Raw genomic sequence first — 25,736 nt, 5'->3', positions numbered from 1 at the left:
ATCTGCAAATTTTATACACGTGACTGACAATATTTTTAAAACCTGAAACCGGTAAGCTAGGACAGGACTGTGGGCACTGAAATCGAAGAACCATGCATGAAAATTAAGTCATTACTATTTAGATTGAAATCTGCCACCTCATGATGCATTTCTCGATGTTTTTTTCGAGGATGCCATTACTTTTATCATTGTAGATAATAGAGATGGTCTGCCAAAGTCATTTTATGTTACACTGGTGACACAATTTAAAAAAAAAAAATATTCTAGTTTGATACTCAGTGTCCACCTGCAAACATAACTGTTTCAAACCTCACTTCCCTGTTCTTTAAAGAGATTCCAGAACATTGATCTTTAGACCAACAGATCATTTTATATCATCAATGTTCTCCAATAAACCCATGTTTAAACTTGATGACAATCCACGGAGTAAAAAAGTCATTACAAAATCTTTGAGCCAATATGTATTGAAAGAGTATAATTACAAAATAATGGCTTTTGACCAAACAGTCTTGGAATATGCAGGACATTGGATTAGTGGTCGGTGAGGGTGGTGTTGATGTCATCAAGATGGTTTACCTCCATGATGTAGGCCACTGACACAACCGCCTAACTACCTGGATAACAGAGTATCATCATTACTGAATTTATTTTTGTTGAGAGAAGAGAGATGGAAGAGGAGATGGAGAATTCATCTTGGAATGCACTTAAGATGGGCTTATTGGCTGACATTGTGACTGCTAGTGGTCATTAAAAACTGTTATTCATCTAAAAAAACAGTGATAAAAGATACACACACACGCAACAGAATATGTGATGTTCTTAAAATCTTTATTTTTTTACTTCTCATAAAATATCAAAGCAAAATAGATAACAAGAAACTCCCTATGCAAATCTTTGCTTGAGAATGAATGATGGTCAGCATGACAAACCCACTTTTTTCTGTACTTTCTTATAGATTTCACACACCAAGTTACCAAGATAGTATCCATGGAGAATCACTAAATCTGAAAATAGAAAACTACATTGTAAACAATCGACATTAAAACATAGTATATGAATAAACAGTTTGTTATGCAATGAATTCAGGTAAAGTGTAATACTGTATCTATAAAATAATTTAGTACTGTGTAAACTTACAAATTTGGATATATTTTCCCAAGTTAAGCTAATAATAACTGCAAATCAATATGACAAAAGCTATGATCCAATCATATGCATATACTTACAAGTTAACACCCTCTGACTTTGTTGTGAGCTCTTCATTTTGAAGATGCTTTCTCTCCGCAAACAGGATAATACTAAAGATACATATTTTTAGATCAAGTTTATTCTCAAAGTTAAGGTCCAAGGCACCACCAGGCATAAACGGTAAGATGTCTTAAATGGGTTTCAGCTGCTGCTTCCTGCTGATATGGCATACCAGGAATTATACATGTGCACTCATAATTCAATATATTTGTCACAGTTTTGATCTCATTTGTGGGCTTATGTAGAATATGGCATATGGCTTATAATCATGATAGAAGAAATAACTAATGCAGGGGGAATCAAAGGTACCTTAATCAATTGTGCCTTTTTTTAAAATCTTGAAGAAAAATGTTCAAAAACAAATGGGAAAATTTAAAATACTTAAGAATTGGGGAATTCGCGATTTGTTTTGCATGCAGCGAGAATCCATGAATCTCTGTAGAAAGTTGTGATTTTATGCCAAAATCATGAGGGTTGACAGCTATGGATCTTGATCAATGTTCAAAGTTCACTAACTAGTTGGGCATTAGTCACAAGATATTTTTAGTAATCTCCCTTGAAGCAATTTTTAAGCTCGAAGATGATCACTGGTTTCCCACAAATCGCTGATGGTATAATATAGTACAGTATAAATGCTCTTTAATGGATATTACTTTTAAAGCCAGAAATAGTGATACTTTCTGTTCTATCAACTAGATACATTCACAATTACTTACAAAAGCACCATCCACTTGGTTCAAACATTTCCACTGATACCACTTTCTTCTGAATGGTATGATTTGTTTAAACATTATTTTCTGTTTTTTTAACAGTAGATTACTGACTGTAAACAACAGGTAAAGGATATATCCCAGTGCCTAAGATCTACAGTCTATTTTTGAAATTAGTACTGAATAAATGTTTTTAGTACTGATAAGAAAGTTTGGTAGAATTACGGTGACTTAGCTTCCAAATTATTTGGTATACTCATCACCAACTATAATATGTTACAAAGTGTGATGTGAGATAATATAATAACATGCAAAATTTTAAAATTCAGCATTTGCAATTTATATACAAAAGTTGTTAATCTACAATTAACCTAAATTAAAGCAATCTTTACCACCTTTAAAAAAAAACATAATTTTTGCAATATATATATGCTACGAACTATTAAGAACCCATTTTGTTGTGTCCTAAGTCAGGTAACAGTCTGTATAAAAGGAATAAGTAAACAATTATTCATGTCTCTCATAATATCAGTTGTTTAGTTGTGTTTAGTTATAATTTACAAGGAATAATTTATTTTATTAAATTGTTTGTTGGAATTACAAAGTGATCATTGATTGTTTGGACTATCTTGGTATTTTGTGAATTCATTCAAAGATATTCTGAATTATAAAACTAATATATCAAGACTGTTAGCACACCAGCATGTTCAATACTATTTGTGCTTCATCACAATCAGGATATAAATTCATTCAGAACACCACTGGAATTCATTCAGAACACTCAATACTTTGGACTTGTGATAGAACTTTTATGTTTATTTGCAGTATCATTCACAATACTGAAGTTCCTTTAAATTTTCACTTTGTATTCTATGGAAATAAATTATCGGATAATTTTTACTAACCTTGTTTGTTTTGCTTTTTTCTGTTACTTAGTTTAAGACCATAGACTGTAATATATGATTTCATGTGATATAAATGACACACTAACCTAGCCAGGATCTGAAACTGACATCTGCTTTTGATGACAATTCTTGTCAACATTTTATAACAGCATGGACAATGGCTACCTAAGTGTCTATTTCTGCAGAGCATCTATTCAAGTCAAGTCCCTACCACAGCAGGGTTGCATCTAGGATTTGATAAATGTGGGTACTTGCTACCACTGAATCTGAAAAAAGAGGGGGCCAACGCAGCCGGGGGGGGGGGGGGGGGCTGTAGCCATGGGGGGGGGGGGGGCTTCCAGTATGGTGTAAAAAAACCCTCAATGCATTCAAAAAGAGCAATAGCAAGTATAATAAGTGCATTAAATGCATTTCATGTCTTCTTACATTATAGTATAACACTTAGAACTGAAATCAAAGTCTTATGTTTTCTAATAACATTCTATCTACACACTAACCATTAAAGAATCAAACCATAGACTGCAAATAGTGTCACTCCTCTGGCCAATCTTAAAAAAGTGTCATGTACTTCCGTGTGTTTCTGACTGGTTACAAATCCATACTAAGAAAGATCAGAAGAGCACATATTTTCCTTTCATGGATGACAAAAAATAATTTTTAAGGAAAAGTCCAAAGCTCAAAATGAATTAGGGAAAGTATATATACAGTTTCTATAAGTTAACTTTTTACTGGGACATATATACATCTGCATCCAGACAGACTGTAATTGTGAATGCATTATTCTGCAGATATGATCACTATTTCCTAAATAGCTTCCTGTCATTCCTCATCCTCTACCAATGCCTTCTTAAAGTTGAAGTCGCTCAGAGGAGGTCCTTCAATTGAAATCATGAGTCTGTTGAGCACCCTTTCTTCTACATGACTTCTTCCTGCAGTTTTGGTTCAATTTTGATTGCTGAATCCTCTTTCAGTCAGCAGTTTCGTGTGGCATAACCATGGCCGCTGATGCTAACTGAAGAAAATTTGGAAACGTGTCTGCATGATGTTGATGTACAATCTGCCAGAGTCCGCACATTCTGTCTCTAGGGTACATTTCTCTTTTAATGATAGTCTTAGCAAGAGACCCCCACTGTCGAAACTTGTTTTGGGTCACACATAAATGACCAGCTTCTTGGTATTTGAAATGTCTGTACTCACATCAATTAAGGTGCTAATGAATGGACTACATCATACTTTCTGCATTAACTCAGATTCTATCACTGTTGCTATGCAATCCTGGAAAAAAATAAAGCTTGATGATAAATCAAAGTATAAAAGTATTGTATTATCATTATTATTATTTTATTATTATTAAAGGAATTTGAGAAATGGAAAACAAATATTTTATTTTTAAAAAACAAAGTAAAATGACCAAATTCAGATGCAAATTGTGCAAGAACCTTAACCTAAGACCATGGAGTATCTAAGGATGTTGCCTTGTGATAATTTGGTCATTTTAAGACATCCCATCAAGGTGTTTAAATGCTAAAATAATATGGCACTACAGTCTCTCTCTCTGTTAATTAAAGTCATTCAATTATAGTAATGAAGGAAGTGATTATGCCTGTCTGTATACAATGATTTTAAAAACAACAAACATTGCTATTATATACATCATTGATGGGTCCCTACATATGCACAGCTGTGATATAAGCAGATCAGGGTCAATGTCATTTGCTGCAATGATCATCAGAGCAAATAATAACTTATTTACTAAAGCATTATATAAGTTTCAAGTGATGGGATTTTTCTGACTATGGTGCTGTATCATGATGACGACAGCAACTCCTTACATGCTCAGGAAATTATTCAAACAACAGTGACTGTATCATCATTTCAAACACGAAAACCCGTTGTAGTGATACTGTAATGTGACCTGTCTAGACAGGAAAGAATTTCATGACAAAAGAAACGGGTACCAATAATCCAGATTGATTAAAACAGAAAAATGTTATCAACCATTCAACACTGACGTGAAGTTATGATGACTAGCTACCAAATGCAATTTTATTGGCCAGTCACAATGCTAGGTGCTATATTTAGTAACACATGTATTCCTCAAGAGATGCACTGATTGAAACCAAACTGATCATGTTTTGGTTGCTTGTTAGTAAACACCATTTCTCCATCTAAATTTCAATAGAAAAAATGTAAATAAAATAAAAGAACTTACCTGAAATTCCTCTACAGAAGCCCTTGACAAATATGTTGTGTTTCCTCCACCTCTCATGTTGCCAACACCAACACCCAGAAAGTCAACAAAATCCAACAGTGAGCCATATTTTAGAGAAGCAATATTCTACCTTGCCAAGTAATGGGAAACTGACATAGCATGAATAACTGATTCAGATTTCTTGCTGATAGCTGCCATGCATGTAGTTTTAAGATTTTCACTTAGTTTCAAATCCTGAATCGCCTGTTTGTGAGCTGGTAATTCAACATGTATGTCAAGGGTTATGTCCTGAAATTAGCATTTCCAAGTGTGAAATTATTTTTTTACCAGTTTTTACACACCATCTGCAAAGCATCTCATTTTCTTCATTAATTTCTAGCCATGGTCGATTTTGTTTCCAGCATGAATTGAAAGAGTACTTTATTTTCTTGGCGTTAGATGGACCCTTAGTTTCATCACGGGCATCTTTAAGCACATCATCACTAGCATCGTCTGATATGAGATTAGCCAGAGGAAGTGTTTGTTCGCTGTCATTGTGCCTATTGACAGAAACTTCTGCACCCTGACTGCTATTAGAAGTGTTACTGCTAAAATAATGAAAAAGTGTCCGAGTTTAACTGATTTAGCCATTTAACACGTTGTACCACCAAGCCAGCCTCTGTATCAAATATGCTCTTCTGACCTTTGTTATTATCCAATCAGAATTGAGCACATAACACATAGAAATACATGACTATATAAGTACAACATATTCACTGAGAGTGACAACCGGAAGTTTTACAGCAAAAAAAATAATAATAAAATAACGCATTCTTAACAAACAAATGCGCACAATTCTTAGTTTTTGCATGATTTTGCCCCCATAGGATTAAAAAATCTTGTGGGAAATCTTAAATTTGGGGGGTATTTGAACAATCGAGTGTCCTAGATGCACACAAATGAGCACATAACACATAGAAATACATGACATATTTAGGACTATACAAATACAACATATCCACTGGAGTGACAACCGGGAGTTTTACAGCAAAAAAATAATAAAATAATGCAGTCTTAACAAACAAATGAGCACAATTCTTATTTTTTGCACGATTTTGCCCCCATAGGATTAAAAATCTTGTGGGAAATCTCAAATTTGGGGAGTATTTGAATGATCGAGTGTCCTAGATGCAACCCTGCCACAGTACATATGCAGATGGCCCTACTGCATCAGAATCTAAGGTGGCTTAAAGTTGTGTATTACACAATGTGCAAGTGTTAACAGTATGTACTGCTTAAGGATTAGACACATGATTCTCATTTCAGAATAAATTTTGTTTTCTTTCAAACTGTGACAAGCAAAAGCATTTTTAATGGAAGAAATAATTTTCTGAATTGTCTAGAAAACTGAATTGTTGCATCTTAAAGTCAACACTCACAAAGAAACCTATACAGTTACTACATGATGCATGATTGGACTGAATGAAGGGTAAACATCACTGTGATTCAGCTGAACCATCAAATAATACATACAATGTATGGCCAATTCAAAGGTGAAATTAAGTGCATAATGTCTACTTGGTATCTATGCTGCACCTTGACTGAGCTGTTGAGGACATCTTACATACTTTTGTCCCAATATAATAATCTAGATAATAGGAACTGTTAAATTTAGAGGGACACTGGCAGTTTGGGGTGGGAAACTGTCCCCTGGGATTGATCAACATACAACACTGTTGTACAATGTATACCGTTAATCAAATGTAAAATAAAATTCTTCAACAATCTATTATGGTGTGGATGAAAAATAAACTCAAAAGTGTAACCTTTGACCTCTTAGTCTATGTATAAATTATTGTTATAATCTTTTCTGCTCAAAAACAGTCAGTTAAAAATTTCCACAGGAACTTTGCCCCATACTTCATGAATTATATCTTAATAAACAAAAGTATCTAAAAATTAACTTTAATTTTCTTAATTTAAAAAGCAGACAATACTGTGAAAAGCCCCGTTTCATCGCAACTAAATACATAGTTCAAACAGTCATTAGCATGGTTGTATAAACTACAGAAAGTGTTCGGATAAACTTAATATAAGGTATCCCAAATAGTAATCAACATAACTGGTGGCATTATGCAGAATAAAACATTCATATATCTTCATGAATGGAGTTTGACCATCGTTATCGACCGTTACAGTGACCTAGTGGATAGAGTATCAACCTCGCATGTGGGAGCTCATGGGTTCAAACTCCATCCCAGTCATACCAAAGACTTACAAAAATGGTAGTAGCAGCTGCCTCACTCAATGCTCAGCATTATGAGGATAGTGTTAGGACTGGTTGGCCTGATGTAAGGATAATGTAATTGGGTGGGACATGATGCTATATGTCTGCGACATGATGCCCCTGAGCTAGACATCACTTTAAACTGCCAAACTGAAGACTTTGTAGCGATATGACTGAAATTTTTTTTAAAGCTATGTTAAAAGTCCAAGTCACACACATACATATGACCATTGTTATCAATGGATATATTGTTTTCAGCCTGTCAGATATATTGTTTTCAGCCTGTCCCCTCCCCCTCCCTTAATTCGTTTACATCACACCCCTTCTTTTTATATCATGAACATCATTATACAGTAGAATGATACGGATCCCATTTCATGTTATCAATTACCTTCAGTATCTCCCTAACATCATTACCAAGCATTTAGTCCTCTTTCTTCTGTGGGAAAGACATCAGAAATGTTCTATAGCCAACAAAAGCAGTGCCAAATATAACAAGTCCAAATGTCAAATATAAAAAAACTCTGTCTACTGGGTGTTTCTGCCATACAAGTTTCCCATCTTGTTTCTGAAAAGAAAAAGCAAAATGAAAAATTATTTAAAAAAGATAATCTGCATTACAGCTGTTATAAACAAAAAGTCCAAACGGGCCTGAATTCACTCAACATCTGCCTAATAGCCAAATGCAAGTACTTGTGACCCAAGAAATCTGAGTCATTTTGATAGAAATATTTCCGAATGCAAATGATAAAATATTCTGAGAAAATAATTGTTTCATATACCTTCATCTATATTTGATGTCATATCAGCTGCATTATTTTGTATTACATTGATAAACCTTCTGTCAATGTCAAAGCAGTTTTTTCAAGTTTACATCAATTAATTGCTTGTAGATTTGTATTAACTATTGCCAAATTTAGTAGTGGATGGGCATACCTTGTACAAATACGAAAGCACATGTCATAATCTTTCCAGTGTAATGCATCACATTCTGTTTAGTGTTTTTAGAGAAAGAATTATTTAAAAGATCTTTCATTTTCAGTAACACTGCCGATATTTCATGGTCAATTATGATCATTTATATCAAATTCAAAGCTCTTGATAGCAGGATGCTTTTTTTTAAAGCAAAATTTGATCCATAAATTTTTGTAAAGAAAACATCTTAAGGTTTCTCCATTTTCAGTATAAACAGCTGCCATATTTGATGTCAAATTGGTATCCTTTCTACAAACTTGAAAGCCTTTGTGCCAGGATGCTTCTGGCAAATTTGTAAAGTTTTGAATCATGAAGCATATCGATACACTACATGGGTGCATTGTTTTGCCCATACTCACTTTGGTGGCCATATTGGATGTACAAGTAGAAACATTTTCATTTAGGACCAACCAGATGATCAATGATGTCATCAGTAAAAACTAATGGATCTACAGACATCAGCCGATGGAAAACAGACCAATCTATGAAAATCATTTAATCCCATTTCGGGCAATGACCCCTTCCACCAAAAGAAATCTCTAAAGAAAGGTGGATCCCATTGCAGGTAATTCTTCTATATAACTAACAGTTCATGCATAGAGTAACTGATCTCTCCAAACAGCACGTCTTTCGTGATCTCTGGAGACAGGTATTACTGTAGTAATATAAAACCAAAACTTTCAGTTGAATACTGTACAAAAAAGGTAGATTATTTATTATTCAACAGCTTTCTCATGAATCTTAACACAAACATTAATGCAGCCATATCCACAGGATAAGTTATATGTCTCAAAATTCCAATGGTATTTAGAAATCCTTATAACTGGCACATTTTACTATATATACATACACATAAAATCTGTTGCCATTCCATTTGTTTTAGGTAACCTTGTTTTGTAGGGTGTATTCCATGAGGAGCGTCATGAGGTAGTGCACTTGCAGATGTTGCTGCTCCTCGAGTTTGTGCAGTCTTGGGTTTCTCAGGTATATCATGCACAAGAGCAGGCTTAGTAGTCATGGAGTCAAATACTGGTACTGGAGAACTACCAGAAAAGGGCATCAAACCCTGTTGAAGATCAAATAAAAAATGGCTGAAATATCATGGGGATAAAATCATGTGGAGAAGACAGAGCGAGATAATGACAATAAAATAAAACCAGCTGTAACTAAAGCCACTTCCACAGCTCACCCAGGTAAAAGGCTTAAAAGCTATATTCCACTTGAAGAGCTTTATCAAATGTACAAGCTTGGTACAAAGTGTTATTTACTCCAGCAGACAGAAACAGATATATATGATGGGTATTGTGAACAAAAACATGTAATGTTATCAATTCTCTACAGAACATTAATTTGACTATGGACCCTTTGGATATCTTAAAAGAATATGCTTGTTGATGCAAAGAACAAGCTACATGCATTAAACAAGAGCAGCTTTATGGCAAGGGTGTTTCAAACCTTATTTCAAACCTTACCATCCTGAAATCAATTAGTAAATAACTTACCTTCTCATTGATAACAATTACAACATATTCTCCTTAATAATTGGGGGTAGGGTCTGTGTGTGATTTGGATTTTTAAAATAGCTTTAACAATTTTTCAGTTATATTCCTACGATGTCTGCAGAGTGGCAGTTATAGTGATGTCTAGCACTGAGGAATCATGCCAGACATGTAGCGTCATGTCCTACCCAGTCACATTATCCTGACAGCAGACTGGCCAGTCCTAACACTAACCTCTTAATGCTGAGTACCAAGCGAGGCAGCTGCTAGTACCATTTTTACTAGACAGGGCCAGAGTTTGAACCCGCAACCTCACGCTGCTGTGATGCATCCGAGGTGGATGCTCTAACCACTAGGACATTGGAGCGGTTTTTAATAATTAGACACATGTCAATATCAGACTGTTTACAATAAGAACTTCATACAAGGCCTTTCTTATCTGCTTCGACACACAATCAAAATCTCATTAGCTAAATTTTTCACATTGGAGATCAAACGATGATGTGGCAAACAACACTTGTAGGGAATTCAGGTAACTGTCAAACTTGAGGTACTAGCATGATACTGGCTTGCCAAGCTGTTACCAGCCAATGCCAGTAAAATTACCAATGATAATTTGGTTGCATATGATTATCTTGGACACAATGTGGCAACCACATGATGCAAACAATGCTGCACCACACAGTACCACTAGATTCTTTTCATAAATACTGGATGTTGGCCTATTAAACTCATGGTTTTGCCAAATTCCATGTTGCTGAGAGCATGGGATTTCCTCTGATTTGGTTATTTCCAGTTACTAATTACTGGTACACTTTTAGTCCCACTCAAAAGAGGGGACTAACATGCAGATAAAAAAAAAACTTTGCTTGTATGTTGTTTGAGGTATCATTTTCGCATTTGCATTTAACAAGCTGATGAATCTGCAGCAGGACCTATGAAGGTTTAACCCAGAAAAAATTTAAAGCAACACTACAAGGGATAATTATCAGACAAAGTGACGTTGGAATGGACACAAGATGACAGCTATTTATTCTTGTCTTTATGTTTAATAATCGAACATTTAAGCTCATGAGACCCAAAATTAACTTTCTGAATATCCTGCATTAGGTGGGAAACGTCAGTTGAAATTTGGACAGAATCCATACATGTCATGTGAACGGTTCTCCACAATGTATTCGTTTTAAAGATTAGTCTGACACTATTGTCTTGCTGTTATATATACTTAAGAAGTACACCTTTGTACATGAAGGTAATTTACTAATATGCTGCATTTGTTTTTAAACCATACAAGTTGTGCTTCAAGCACACTTCATTCATGTACAATAATAAACAATTTTTTTGCGGTGACTGTTGGATATTCTATATTTTCAGGTAGACTAGACTATGATTTTAAAAACCACATTATATACTGTCATATGAATAATAAAGTAATTCTGACTACCATATATGGACCATACGTATACAAGTTTCATCTGTAAAATACAAAGATTTTGTTTATCTTGAAATTTTTAAATGCTTTTAATTGTTTTGTTTTATATCAAGAAAAAGCGATAGCAGATATAAAGTGATATTGCTATACAGATATTTATGGATGTTGTTTTAGTGATAATTAACATTTTATTTGTATTTAGATTTATACCTTTAATTTTTTATTTATTTGTTTTTAATTACATATTTATTCCAGGATTTTTTTCTTCAAAGTTCAATACAAACTAATAATAATTCTACATTTTCTTTAAGCTTGTGTTCTTGGTCGGAATTGTCCTTATGAAAAATAACCCACGTTAAATCCGACCACTATATAAAACACTGCATACTATTGTCATTTGTCATAAAACTGGTGCAATTTTTACTTTTTTTTAGCAAGACAAAGCATTATTTTAAAGCTACGATAACATAATTATAATGTTATTGAAAGCTATACAAATCTTGGATGACTGAATAATAAAATGTATGAATGCACCTTATGAACTTGCGCTGAAGATAGAATACTGAGGCAATTATGTCACGCGATGTTAACATCTTTACTAATTTGCATACACATGTGCACAAACAAAAACAAAGTACATAGCAAGTAATTTGCATATATTTGCTGTAAACGCAGGATATACATCCATGGTCAGAATTACCGTACTGGTCGTAATATGACCATGTTACCCTAAATATCAGTACATTTTCCCACCCAGCTGGCCAGACAAAACCTTTGTACTTGCTGCCCAGCTACTGCATCATGTTCTTTTGATGCACTCTTATAATGGCAACATGTACATCAAGGGGTCTTTCTGCCACTGAATTCTGTCTTTGTAAATATCAGCACAGCTAGATGATCAACACATTTTCACACAAAGCAGGTGGCTGAAGCAGGACTGGCAAGTCTTTGAATTTTGCCACACACCTATTACAGATAAAAAATTGGTGTCCAAACATGCGTGATTAACATTTCAAAAACCTCTGACTTTACAATGAAAAAGAATAAACATTACTCTGTTGTAAAGTGCATGCAATTACGTTGATCATATACAAAACTCCAGTCGAAATTGCTATACCTGCATTGGCTCTGATTACGAACTATATTCAGTGTTATTGTCTGATGTCTGTTGATTATAAGTCATATAATACTGATGGTGACGTACATGTCCTTACAAGTTTATGCTTGGAATTTCATTGCATGGTAGCCAATATCAACCAAAATTGACAAAATGTTGCTGATGATCCTACGTATCCTAAATAGAAAGGAAGGCAACAATAGTTAAGCTATTTTTAAAATCAGTAATATTTCTGTACTAATAATAATATTAATAATAGATTCATTTGTATATATAGATTTCTCTGCCCACATTACACTTAAAATTCAGACAAAGTGATATCTAATTTTTAATTTTAATATCTACAGTTGTTATCATGGATTTCAACTTAACTGACATTAGTGTATTCAATTTAGTCTTGCATCTTTTATTATGGTGGAAATATTCAGCCAGTGCAAGCGCTGACATGCCATCTTGTCACTAAGTTGAAATTTATGTTTATTGTATGTGCGAACTACCATACGTAAGTTGAATAAATACCGCGACAATATAGAGTTGTTTCCCCATGGTACGGTAGTATGTGTCAGCCGCCATATACGGTTTTATTTACATTAACACGACTGGAATGACTGCGACTTTTTTTTATAGGAATAGATAGAGGGATAGTCTGAGAAACTTTACAATTTGTAAGATTGCAGCAATAACAGATAGGTTTTAATATGTACCTATAACAACATTAAGTACCACGATAATAGAGCGTTCCGGGCCACAGAGATTCGTTGCAAGGAAAAATTGGAGTATCCGTCCATGAATCAAGGGATGGGAGTTCTAACCTTAACAATACTGTTACAAATTAGAACCCCCATCCCTTGATTCATGGACGGATACTCCAAATTTTCTTTGTAACGTTCCCTGTGTTCGAGGCTAATATACTGTACAGTAGTCAGTAGAAACATCCTTGACGATATCCAATAATTTTACTTAACAAACTTGTTTTACCTGTGGAGTGTAAGCCGCTAACTGACTCGACTGAACTAACCTCCCTGCTAGAGAATTAAACTTAAAGAACATTTTTGAGATGTTCAACCAGCGATTGTTTTGGCCGTTTATTTGATCAATAACCTTGTCAGTATACTTTTGCCTGGTACCCGGACTGGTTAGAATCAGAACTACCTCGGCCTTTGATGTCATAACATAGATAGTGCACTCAGCCAGGGATATGACTAAAGTGTGGAAAGTTACGAAAAGTTGAGAAAAGTGCGAAAAGTTACGAAAAGTTTGATAACAGTTACAAAAACTTACAGAACGTTGAGAAAAACACAAAACATTAATGTAAGCTAAGACGAAAAAAGTTGCCTTGTATTGAGCATTTAAGCTTATTTGTTCCAAAAATTCGGTCACTCAAAGTTACAACAAAGTCATTTTCTCGACATTTTTGTTGTTGATTAAAACAAGTAAGTAATAGCAAAGGGTTTTGTTATCTTCATTAGCATGAGTGTAAATACTTATTTCGAAACAGCTATAAAAACTTGATTTTGGCATCTAAATAATAAAGTTAAAACGGGTGGGAAAAGTGCTCCTAAAATCTTTATATTTTGTAGATTTCTTTCAAAACGGCACACATATTTCAAATTTAAACATGAGTATTTATATAAAATATTGTCTCTCGTTTTTTTTTATATCTTTTTATTCTGGATTTTAATTTTTTTTTTTCCTTCGGTAACTTTTCGCACTTTTGGTAACTTTTCGCATTTTAGTCGTACCGCTCGGCCAGAGGCGAATCACTAAAAGCATAAAATTGGTCTGTATTACTGCAACCTCTTCGTAGTTTATTTCATGCTCTAAGCGGTGTTCCGATTGTTAACTGGCCATGCTCTCAACTTACAGGTACGGAATGTAGCCTATTGCCGTTATCTAAATATAGAGAACGGTGACCAGTCTAGAACGGAAAGTGGCCAGATTTACCTAGCCTGGTTTACCGCATCTACGCATGTATCTCTCATAATGGTAAGCAAGACAGGGAACTAGTCTAAGAAATTACACTACATGAAATCTCGTGCATCTGCGAGATTGGTAATGTTTCTTTGTTGCTATGCGGCAATCAATATTATCAAAACTAATGCTCCCTCCATGGTACTGAGCAACGATAGATAAAAGAAGATACCCTATACACACTGAGGGAGGAATAAGGAAAGAACAACTAATCTGGCATGAGTTATTTAAGAGAACTTGAGAGAGATGGCCTCCCTGCCATCAAAACATCATCATCTTTATTGGACAGTTCACGAGAGCGGCGCGTAGCATTCGAGGATGACCTAAGACGACGCACTGGATCACCACACAGCTACATCAGATCCGATGCACTGTTTCAACCGAGACCTCCATCCCCATCTAATAATAAACGACAACTAGTAGAGGTATGTAGCTTAGCCAAAATGATATTTTCAAACGTGATTGTTGAGGTTGTTTTTAGCGGGATTCGTGCTTCGACTGGTTATGTCAACATTTACTTTCTCAATCTCAGTAAGCACAATGTAGTTAACACTATCTCAATATTTTTTTGTGTGTAAAACTTTAACGCTTCACATTGATTCGAAGATGACACATTTTATTTAGGTACAAGCCAATGTAAGGACTCGTCACTGAAAGGTTTGCGTGTTTAAATTCTACAATCCGATAAGATTTGGGCATTTTAATTCTTACTTTTACACTTTTGTGTCTGCAGTTAGCTTCGTATCCATTAAGAATTATACCTCAGTTATAATTAATACCCCAATTTCAATCTCCAGATGTATTCACTAAGCAAAATAATAATCTAACAAATTTCTTAACCTGACATATATTTACCTTTCAAATTTCAAACCATAACAAAACCCCTTCCATTATAATCTGGAAAAATTTAGTTGTCAGCAATAATAATAATAATGAGGACTTTGTATAGCGCCTAATGTTTAGAAGTTCTAAGCGCTTTACAACATTAGACAACACCTATAACATAAAAAAACATATGATATTATTACAAAAAACAAACAACATGAAATTAAAAAATATTAAAAAATGCTGTAAATATTTAAGGTAGGGAACATTATTAGGTCTTTAAGTTTAATGTTCTTGCAGTCGAAATAAGTGAGTTTTAAGAGCACTCTTGAATGTGATCACTGTGTCATTGTGTCTAAGTTCAGTGGGCAATTCATTCCATGTTGCTGGGCCCTTGTACGCAAAAGAACATTGTCCATATGACTTTGTTTTCGTAGTGGGAATAATGAGTATACGATTGTCAGAAGAGGAGGGTAAGTATCTTGCTGGTGTGTAAACATGGGTGAGGTCGGATAGGTATGTTGGACTGGAGTCCATCAGTGAAACGTAGCACAAAGAACAAATTTTGTGTTCACAATCAATGCAGTGTTAAAGTCTATGCTGTTGTTAAGGAGGGGAACATGCAGTGCAGTTAAAATTATAAGCAACAGGGTTGTGGCAAGAACTATTGTGTGTGTATATATATATATATATATATATATATATATATATATATATATATATATATATATATATATATATATATATATACATACATACATTTACATACACACATATACAATGCTGTTTGGCATTTCTGCACACATAAGGTTTCCGTCTCCAATATTGAAGCTAAACATGTACCAAATTTAACCAATTGAAGAAAAGAAAATACTGCAATGCTTACTATTTGAAAAGATACAATTGTCATAAGAATATTCTGATCAAAATAATATTAATTTTGGACACATAGGATACCACCCCCATGTTTTCATGACTCGCAATATGTTGGCCTATTCTGCGCACAGGTTTGAAAAGACAATGTTTACCCACTGCGCAATGGAAATGAAATACATTACTTTGGACTGCTTCTGTCTGCATTTCAGTCCAGTTATTAGGTCAGGTTTATAGCTAGTTTTACAAAATTCAACATAACAATGACAGTAAATGGCAAGAGATATTAAGCAAACTAAACTGATCTTGTAAAAAAAATTAGTAAAGTTCAACATTTGATAAAAAATAAGCTATTATGTGGAAGAGAAACAACAATGAATATGATGTAATATGCTTACAATGTCTTGTTTATGGGGAAAAATTTATTAAACGATTTAAAAACAGTCTATACTCTGGGGAATTTCTTGAGAAACCCGTTATAGCGGCAAGTTGACAAATTGGGTAGCAGACAATTTTGTATGTGTGGGACAACTTCTTGCAAAATCGGAAACTTGGATTAAGATGCAGAATTGTTTTATGGTATACATTTCCATCTTTTTTATAATGTATTTATTTGTATGTTTCTAAACAATGCTTAGTAAATAGGATTTTCTGGATTACAGGTTCAAGAAGGTAATGAAGTGGATCATGTTGACATTTAGAAATCACATTTTCACATGCATTTCGAGTCAAAATGTGGGATATTTTTTGTACATTTTATGAGTATCACTTTCTTTAATTGTTCTTTCTTGACACAAAATGTGTATATATATATATATATATATATATATATATATATACCATGCAAGATACTCATCACTATAACAACTACACTTAAAATAAAGGGGTATGAACCGCAGTGATAGAATTCTCAGAAATGTCTAGCATGTTGAGTATTACCAACCATTGCTTTGTACTAATATACCTATGGGTTGAAACTGTTGTTATGCAGTTTTTCAGGTATGACAATACAATTTTGTGAAAACCTTTAAGGAATAAAAATCTTTGGTGCAAACCATATGAGATGTCAGACTTTGAATAGCAAATATTAATGGTATCAAATGTACTGAATTTGAAATGAAATATAAATTAATATTCCATAGCAGTACATTTTAATGTTAAATTGATAAGACATTCCTTTTACTTTACACAGCTTCAGGAACAAGTCAAGTCTTTTCAAGATGAACTGCAGAAGAAGGAGTCCCTTATTCAGCAGCTTGTCAGGTTTGTATATATATATGGATTATTAACTTTACTGACTGTATATAATTCAACATAAAGCTTCTTAGATATGTCAGATATGCATGCTACATTTAAATGGACCAACTTCCTGTAAAATATTCAAGAGAGTTTTCTAATTTATAAAAAAAAACACAACTACAATTTTCTATCAAATTGAAATTATGAAAACGTATCAAATGTTATATCATTTTGGAAAACTAACTCAAATAGTTCTTGTCTTGCAAGATCACTGTCCTGAGAGCATTGATCTTGATAGACCAAATTCTTAATGTACAGGTTTATTGATTTAATTGTGTTATTACCTGTCATGAGAGTCAGCATCTTGAGAAACCATTGTTATTTTGGTACTAGGGGCGGTCTTTCAAGTCAGGTGTATATTTATATTTCAAAATTTCATATTGAAGTAAATCTTCATATTGGTGTAATGTGTGTGTTTTTAGAGCATGCAGCTGTCTTGATCTTTTATTATTCAGTGTAGATATGGTGAAAAGACAATTTTGGAAAAATTCAAGTTTAAGAAGATTGCACATTAATTTCACAGGCAACAATTTCCATGACATACAAACTTTAGTTATATGATTTATATCCAGTCAGTAGGAGGGAGTCATGGAAGCTTAATGGTTAGCATGCGGTCTCATGACTGAAAGGGTGCAGGTTAGAATCCTAACATCTGATCAGCCTGGGTCAGCTACCATGATGTGTCCTTGGGCAAGGCACTTCACTCCAATTGCCTTGGTACTAAATAACCTACTTGTGTTGCTGTGCCATAAAGCTCTTAATTAAACCAGTCCAGTCAGTACGACAAAGTTAGATCTTTCAACACACACTGTACAAGAACTCATTCACTAGGAATTTAACACTCAGCTTTATCCATGAACTCATTGTGTTTGTGTTTAGACATTCAAGGTGTATATTTGTCCAGTTAAGCTAGTGTATAAAGATGTAGACTACTGATGTCTTTATGCACAGTTTGCTTGTAAATACAGGATGGTGACTAGAATCAGTTTGAATATATATATATATATATATATATATATATATATATATATATATATATATATATATATATATTGTTAATTTTCCAGCATGGAATCTGTACCCAAGGTAACAATGAGAAGCACAGCAGATTCTGTAAGGGTATGTATGCCTATTGCAAACATAAATATTATTGTTCATATCTATCTTTATCATAAAGAATATGCCTTTGATATCAGCCAAGGTTCTGTAGTTTTACTTCTTTTGTACTGGATAATGTCAAATGCAAAAGAAAAAGTAGCAAATGCTTCAGAAATTTAAAATTAAAACTACTAGAGAGCATGTTAACAAATATTTGAGAATTTTTCCAAAATTATAATCCTTGTGAATTTGTTTCTTCAGAAACTGGTATTGTTATAGTTTGTATGCCTTGTTAAGGTGAACATAAAGAAGTTTCACATCACAGCTATAAGTTTATACGTAATATTGACCCACCCACTCCATCTTGAGAAAAAGATAGACCACCCATCAGGCTTTAAAATTATGAAAATGTATACATTTATAATGTTTTGCAGTTTATATATATTAAAACATTCCAAGTTTATATGAACCTCGTCACATATCCTAACACACAGAGGAGTGAAGTCAGTAAACATTATTCATAAATGTGACAGAACTGTAGTGTCAGTTGAGGAAAAATCAAAAGATCTGAAAAATTTGGTCATGAATTTCAACTTAAAAAGAGGGATATTTTCAATGAGAATAGTGAATTTTTCATTACGGCATATGTCTTTGGCTTTCTTATCCCATTGAGGACCCAAAGCTTGGGTCACCATATGAGCAGTTTTCGTCCATTTGTATTGAGAACTTTTGTGCGATTTCTGAATCAAGGAACATTATTTTGACTACATCTGAAAAAATTTCTGCTACTGTAAATGGGAGATTAAGTTCAGCTACAAAGTTGGCAAACAGTGTCTCTGCATCTTTATCCACATTTGATGCAGAATTTTGAGACTAGGGATTTCATTGTTGGCATATTTGTTATTGAATTTAATAATAATGGATTAATATGCTGCATGATGTATATTGTCATTCTTGCTACTGTAACAGATATTAAAATAAGCTTTATATGGGATGTGCAGGAACTTGATTCCAACCTCTGAAATTCTTGTTTCCATTCATCATTAAATTTTGTGTGATATTTTGTTTGCTTAGGTTTTAATGTTTTAAGCATTGGGAGATAATGCATTCTTAGATATCTCAACAAACTTTAAACACCAAAACAACAATGACCCTTTTTTATGCTGAGTCAGTTCTTTAGTAATCCAACCATAATTCAGTTCATTTGTAATCCTTTTGGAATTACTTCTGTTTGCACATAGTATAATGCATGTCAATAATCTTCAAACACTGAAACCAACCAATCCTGTCAACAGAATCAAAGGGATATGATATGTTTTATGCTGCTTGAAATCAGTAACTGAAATTTCTTACCCTGCTTTAAGCCAAATAAGGAGATGCACTGACATTTTATATTTATGCTAATTACTGTTTATAAGACATTTTCAAAATACAGCAGTATTTGCTGCATTGATCATTTACATAAAATTCTGGCAGTCTCTTCTTCCATGAAGGTGTGCTTAGGAGTGGTAAAATTTGCATGTGAGTTACTCTTTGTGCAAATTTTGGCAGGGTACTTGGACAAGAATAAATGTCAGAATCTGAACTACTTTTGTGACCTATTGAATGCTTGGATGCAGTTATTCTTTTTGCTGTAACTGTGATCGGGTATATGGACCAACCCTATTTTAGTTACAGTCATGCATTTAGTTCAGCAGATGAAACAAAACATTTATTGCATCTACATGTACTTAGGAGACGGGGGGGGGGGAGGGGGGTAAGATCATGTGGTTTTTAGATATAAATGTGTCCTCTTAGTCATGGCTTTGCATACAGAGGTCCTTTTGTACAGGCTGTTGCTGTAGTACTGATTAAAGGTTTGACTTTCACTTATACTTACTTACTTTTACTTACTTACTTAGATGCTTGTATGATGGTCTTGTATTTGGTTAAAACATTATAACATTACCTTTGTCTTTCAATGATATAAGAATGTTCCCTTTTTTCAGCTGGACACCATGTTTCTAGGGGATAGGAGTGCTCTTGAACATGCACGAAGTGAACTTGCCACAGTTCAAGTCCGGAATGAGAGATTGGAAGTAAAGGTAAAGAGAAGTTGGTTGTTGATATATCACATAATCAGAGGAAATGATCAGTTATTTTTTGGGGAATACAGGGGCATGGTTTGAAGGCTGAATACTGTGTGTGATAGCTGAATGTTCTGTTTTTATAATAAACATAATTGTTGGAATAACAAGAACCAAAATATATAATCTGAAATACATTTAAAATGGAGAAATATAATCAACCCAGTATAATGGGATTCCTAAACACATGCTATATTCAAGACCATCTTATACAGATGTGCTTTATAATCATACATGCATGTGTTGTATTCAAGACTGTGTTATACCTGGATGCACTTTATAGTGAGAAGAACTTTAATGTATTGATTTTATAGAAATTCTCTAATAGCCTACATCAGGTATTCTTGGAAGAACAAGGAGTGGTACATGTCTATGATGATCCTCAGGTTGAAGGAAATGGACCAATCACAGATAGTTTGATCACAATGTGTCGTATCAAAATTGCCATGTTTTACTTCAGTCCCACATCCGCCCCCTTCCAACCACTGACATGATTACAAATTATTTTTCCAGTATATCTTATGAAAATAAGAGAGAGACATGTTTGAAAGCCTGAAATATCCCATTAACCTGTAGCCTTTATAAACAGTAAATACTCATAGTTCACATAGCTTCATGCTTATAGTGCATGGAGTACTGTCACCCATGGACAGTTTGTGTGTGGAGTAGTGTCACCCATGGACAGTTTGTGTGTGGAGTACTGTCACCCTTGGACAGTTTGTGTGTGGAGTACTGTCACCCTTGGACAGTTTGTGTGTGGAGTACTGTCACCCATGGACAGTTTGTGTGTGGAGTACTGTCACCCTTGGACAGTTTGTGATTAATTGTAGTCAGACAATTAAATGTAAAGGCTTTCAGAGATTTTAAAAATAAACACCACTCAAGAAAATACTTAATTTATTGACAGTCGCCTTGGTAATGTTATTTTTGCTATTTCTGTGCACTTCTGTGATAGAGTCCATTAGTTTACTTTGCATGGGTAACATACATAAAGTGGAACATCACAATTCGTGTTAAGTTTTGTAAATCAGATATGCTTTTTGAAGAAACAAAGTTATTAAACTCTGAGGTCTGGTAGGAATTGCCTTGCTATCCCATAATATGCTGGTAGTTATAATTATTTAAGGCAGTAATTCTTCGCACCAAAAGAACATCAGCTTTCAGTCCATTTACAGTAGAAATATTGAAATTAAGGATAAAATATTTTTCTGCATGTTTCCTATGAATATCTGGAAAAATATTTATGCAGATTTTGAAGCAGAACTTTGAAGAACAACAAACATTTTTTCAATGGTTTTACAGTGGAAGTTAAGGAAAGCTAACAAAACACACAGAATATGTTTCAGCAGAAATGCAGTGGAAATAAGCAGAAAAGGATCAGCTATTGGTTATAGATGTAAAATAAACTAAGTTATTTCAGCAGAAAAGCAGTGATTTGCTGAATTGCTCAGAGAATTCGAAATAGCAGCAGCCTACTCTCAATTTGCCACAAGATAGAAGTACATTAATTACTCTGACGCCTTAAGGTGCTCTTTGTAAAATTGTTAATATGATAGAAATATAAGCACTTCTTGTGAACTGGATACTAAAGCAAGAAATATTTGACTCAGGTTGTGCATTTATTTTCAACAACTGGAATCGGCAAATGTTCATATATCCATCAACCAGAGTAAACATTTGTTGCATATCCATCGTCTATAGTTAAATGGATTGACATTGGTTTATGTTTTTTAACATGTAACTATTTTCAGGTCAAGGAACTTGAGAACTTGATATCAGAGAAGGATGTGAAAATCAAGGAGTTGAATATGATGCTGGAGACAAGTAAAGAAAATGAGTGCAGACTGTCAAGTCTTGTTGAATCCCTGAGAGGTCAGATCTCAGAGATAGAAGGAAGAGCAGGGGCATACCAAACTGTAGCAGGGCGCAGTGAATATGCAGTGTCAGCTTTACAGAAAGAAAACAAAAGTGCTCAGGAAAAAATTGTAGACCTGGAGAGCAGACTCAGGTATAGAGATAATTAGCTGTCATCAATTAATTCATGTAATTTACTCTCATTAGTTGATCTCTGAAGTGGAGGAAACCAAAAACTTTGAGGTATATGCCTTGTATGGAAAATAGCCACTTAAAATGATCCCCCACAATAATTCCACTTTGTGTACCACTGCTGTTTTTATAACACAGGTATGGTGATGGATACCATTCAGTTGGTCAGATTATTTTTTAGGTGAACTATTTATAATGAAATTTCACATTATTAAATACTAAAATTTTGTATTTTAATGTACTTGGAGGACACATTTTTATTGGATCATCCTATGGTTTAATCTTCCCTTACTTATAAGCCGGTCATATTCATGGCTCCCAGAAATGGAATGGCATTAACACTGATTGAGTAACATCATTTATTGGTGATGTGTGCTTAGTCATGAGGGAATATGGGCTCATGTGTGCAGGCAATGCAATGGGTGCCGTTTACCCACGGACCTGGGTTTGAATCTCCGTAGAGTACAAATTAAAAATTCTCTGACCTGTATGATAGTATTATTTGTATTAATATATATATATATATATATATATATATATATATATATATATATATATATATATATATATATATATATATATTAGTCACTTTTAGTGAGCATAAATCTGTGATCTGCACTACTTTATTTGACATTCATCAATTTTTCCTATTTAAATCACTATATTTAAGCAGTGATACGTCAGACATATTCAAGTTAATAAGACCCCGCCCCCAAATTACTATGTCTTATGTATTACTGTGGTAGCGTTTTATACATTTACATGACACTAAAGATAAAAAGTTGTGAAAAAAAAATAATCATTTTTTCTTCTTTAGGAAACAACTGGAGGAGCGAGAATCAGCAGAAGCACGAGTTCAGAGTTTTGAGAAAAAATATCACAACCTCGTCACCAACTTCAGCAGTGTATTGCGCCTTGAGGAAATCACTGGTGCTCTTCCTCAGCCAGAAGACATAATGAGAAAAGTTAGTAATTTTTTTCTTATATGACTGTACAATAAGCTTAGACCTCTTGCAAAATAAACTATAAATAGCTCAGATTTTAGTGAGGTCATCTTTCAAGTGGCAGAAACCAGAAAACCTAGAGGATGCACTGTAAACCTGGAAATTTTAGTGGTGGAGAAATTTTGCTGAGATTGCAAAAGTAAAATCCACCAAAATTTACAACCTTAAATATTATAACCTGTCTTAATCCATAATGAGTAATACATGGCTACTAGACATATTCACTTACGAGTCAGCTCCAATTGCAAAGTGCATAGACCCTGATCTACTGTTGCATGAGGGGCAGGCAGATATAGGTCTATGTAGTTTGTTAGGAGTAATCAGTATGACAAAGTGCATACAGCCTGATGTGCTGACACATTGTATAATGTTAGGTCTGGGACTATAATGTTTTCATTTGAACCCAGTGTATAAGCATTTGTATTAAGTATCCATAAATTGAAATTCCCATTTATTTTTGACAAAATAATCTGATTTTACATCATCAAAAAGTATCTACTATATGGTAGGTACTGACCTTGGATGGACTTAAAATTTCCCCTTTTATATGCCTGAATTAACTAGCAAAATAATATTGATAAATATGTACTCTTAGCACTTTTAAAGTTATGATCTTGGTTGTTTGTTTTTTTTTTGTTAGTCTGTGTTTTCTCCAGGCAGCACCCTTGCTCCTTTTAGCAAAATATTTTAAAGGGTGCATGCAGGCAGTTATGCATTGAAAAGGCATCTAACAAAATATAACCATTTATGTCATTTTCAAGCTTGTGCAAGTTCTCTAAGTTATCAGGAAGCTTGTTTATAACACTGGGACTATGCAGCAAGGTTTTTATTGATCAAAATTACATCATGTTTTTATGGAGTCTGATTGAGTGAGGGAATCATAATCACCTAAAGAATAATGGCCTTCTTGTCACTCTGAATACTTCGGTCAGTGAAGGTGATTAACAACTAACAGTCTGTCATACATTACTATGTATGTAGTGACGACAGAAAAAAACTGAACTTAAGTTTACGATGATCACAATGAGGGCACGCCTGAGGATTTGGTACAAGTACAGCGAGTGATAGCTTGTCCATCAAAGCATACAGATTGCAAAGAAAAATACAAAGAGAAAAAAATCCCAAATAAACAGGATAGTTAAAAAAGATGACTTAAATGAAAAATGCAGTTTTGTTTCTTTTCAGCTGTGCAGCAATTTGAACATAAAAACAATTGTAGAGATGTGCACAGGAACTTTTGTTCAATTATTACCTGTAGAACATAAGAAAATTTTACAATAATTCAGCATGAAAGAGAAATACTAGTATAAAAGCAGAAATTGTATTGAATTTAAGGTAAATATTCATTGTTGTTGGTGATGTAAGAAGCAGATAATAATAATAGTAAATAATTGGATAATAAGCAGACACCCCTGAAAATGAAAGGGTCCCACAATTTTACCCATGGTTCTTTTTCATGGAATGCTTAAGAAAATGCTGATTATTTTAGAGCTGCTTGTTTGTTTTCTGCAATGCTGCTTGAGATTTTTTTTAAAAAGTTTTTTTCTCCAAAGCTATGAATAAATTGAAAAAGAAAAAGAAGAAAGAAATTGCTAAATAGATACATAGGTAATTGCAAACTAAATAAATAAATATTATCAAATAAGCAAACAAAAGCAAATATAAAGTGGATCAATTAATCAGTCAGTGAATATGCCATCAGTGTATCCAGTTTTTTATTTTAAAAATTAATTAGCCAAAGACACTATGTCAAATAAATAGTCTAGGTAGAATTTGCGTAAATTTATACTTTTTTGCAGTTAACAGACCTGGTACAAGAAAATGCCATGCTGAAAGGAAGAGTTGTTACCTTGAATGAAGCTCTTAATAGCACAGAGCTGGAGACTAAGGCTAGCCGAGAAACTATAATGAGGCTGGTGTCAGAGGTTGGCAAGGAACAAAAAGTAGCAACACATTACACTGCAGAATTAGATGCCCTCAGATTGGTAAGTTACTGGTATAGTACCAGTACGATCTTTTTTTATACTTTAAGTTTGTAGTTTATCATTTTCAATTTAAGAAAGATGTGAATGATGCTCAAGGTAATATTGGATTACATAGTATTGAAAATAAGTGGTTGTACATTAAATA

The 25,736-nt window shown here is 33.9% G+C and overlaps 2 protein-coding genes across 2 annotated transcripts in view; one reads left to right on the top strand and one right to left on the bottom strand.

Moving 5' to 3' along the window:
* Window positions 1-811: 811 nt before the first annotated feature.
* LOC149805249 (uncharacterized) lies at window positions 812-13,518 on the bottom strand. Its single transcript, XM_089948864.1, has 4 exons — window positions 13,343-13,518; window positions 9,167-9,382; window positions 7,733-7,909; window positions 812-1,004 (listed from the first exon to the last, which is right to left on the bottom strand). The coding sequence occupies exons 1-3, from the start codon at window positions 13,412-13,414 to the stop codon at window positions 7,766-7,768; spliced, it is 432 nt and encodes a 143-aa protein (XP_089804990.1). The 5' UTR covers window positions 13,415-13,518; the 3' UTR covers window positions 812-1,004; window positions 7,733-7,765.
* Window positions 13,519-14,444: 926 nt separating this feature from the next.
* LOC149805248 (coiled-coil domain-containing protein 170-like) overlaps window positions 14,445-25,736 on the top strand; it is a 28,369-nt gene continuing 17,077 nt past the window's right edge. The window contains exons 1-7 of the mRNA XM_089948863.1: window positions 14,445-14,760; window positions 17,226-17,296; window positions 18,400-18,451; window positions 20,419-20,514; window positions 22,308-22,564; window positions 23,420-23,567; window positions 25,406-25,591. Of these exons, the coding sequence (XP_089804989.1) occupies window positions 14,554-14,760; window positions 17,226-17,296; window positions 18,400-18,451; window positions 20,419-20,514; window positions 22,308-22,564; window positions 23,420-23,567; window positions 25,406-25,591 (1,017 nt within the window). The 5' untranslated portion in view covers window positions 14,445-14,553. The remainder of the gene's footprint in view (window positions 14,761-17,225; window positions 17,297-18,399; window positions 18,452-20,418; window positions 20,515-22,307; window positions 22,565-23,419; window positions 23,568-25,405; window positions 25,592-25,736) is intronic.

Source organism: Sinohyriopsis cumingii, chromosome 2, assembly GCF_028554795.1.
Source record: "Sinohyriopsis cumingii isolate HCF-2022 chromosome 2, ASM2855479v2, whole genome shotgun sequence".
Classification (NCBI taxonomy): domain Eukaryota; kingdom Metazoa; phylum Mollusca; class Bivalvia; order Unionida; family Unionidae; genus Sinohyriopsis; species Sinohyriopsis cumingii.
The sequence above is the reverse complement of the archived record's forward strand: the minus strand, read 5'-3'. Positions and strand labels throughout refer to the sequence as shown.

Excerpts from the sequence above, each read along its gene's own strand:
- LOC149805249 (XM_089948864.1), bottom strand. The coding sequence starts at position 13,414 with ATGTTCTTTAAGTTTAATTCTCTAGCAGGGAGGTTAGTTCAGTCGAGT. Across the intron at positions 9,383-13,342 it reads TAGCGGCTTACACTCCACAG|GGTTTGATGCCCTTTTCTGG; the intron begins GTAAAACAAGTT and ends GATCTTCAACAG. Across the intron at positions 7,910-9,166 it reads AATGGCAACAGATTTTATGT|AAACAAGATGGGAAACTTGT; the intron begins GTATGTATATAT and ends TTTTCTTTTCAG.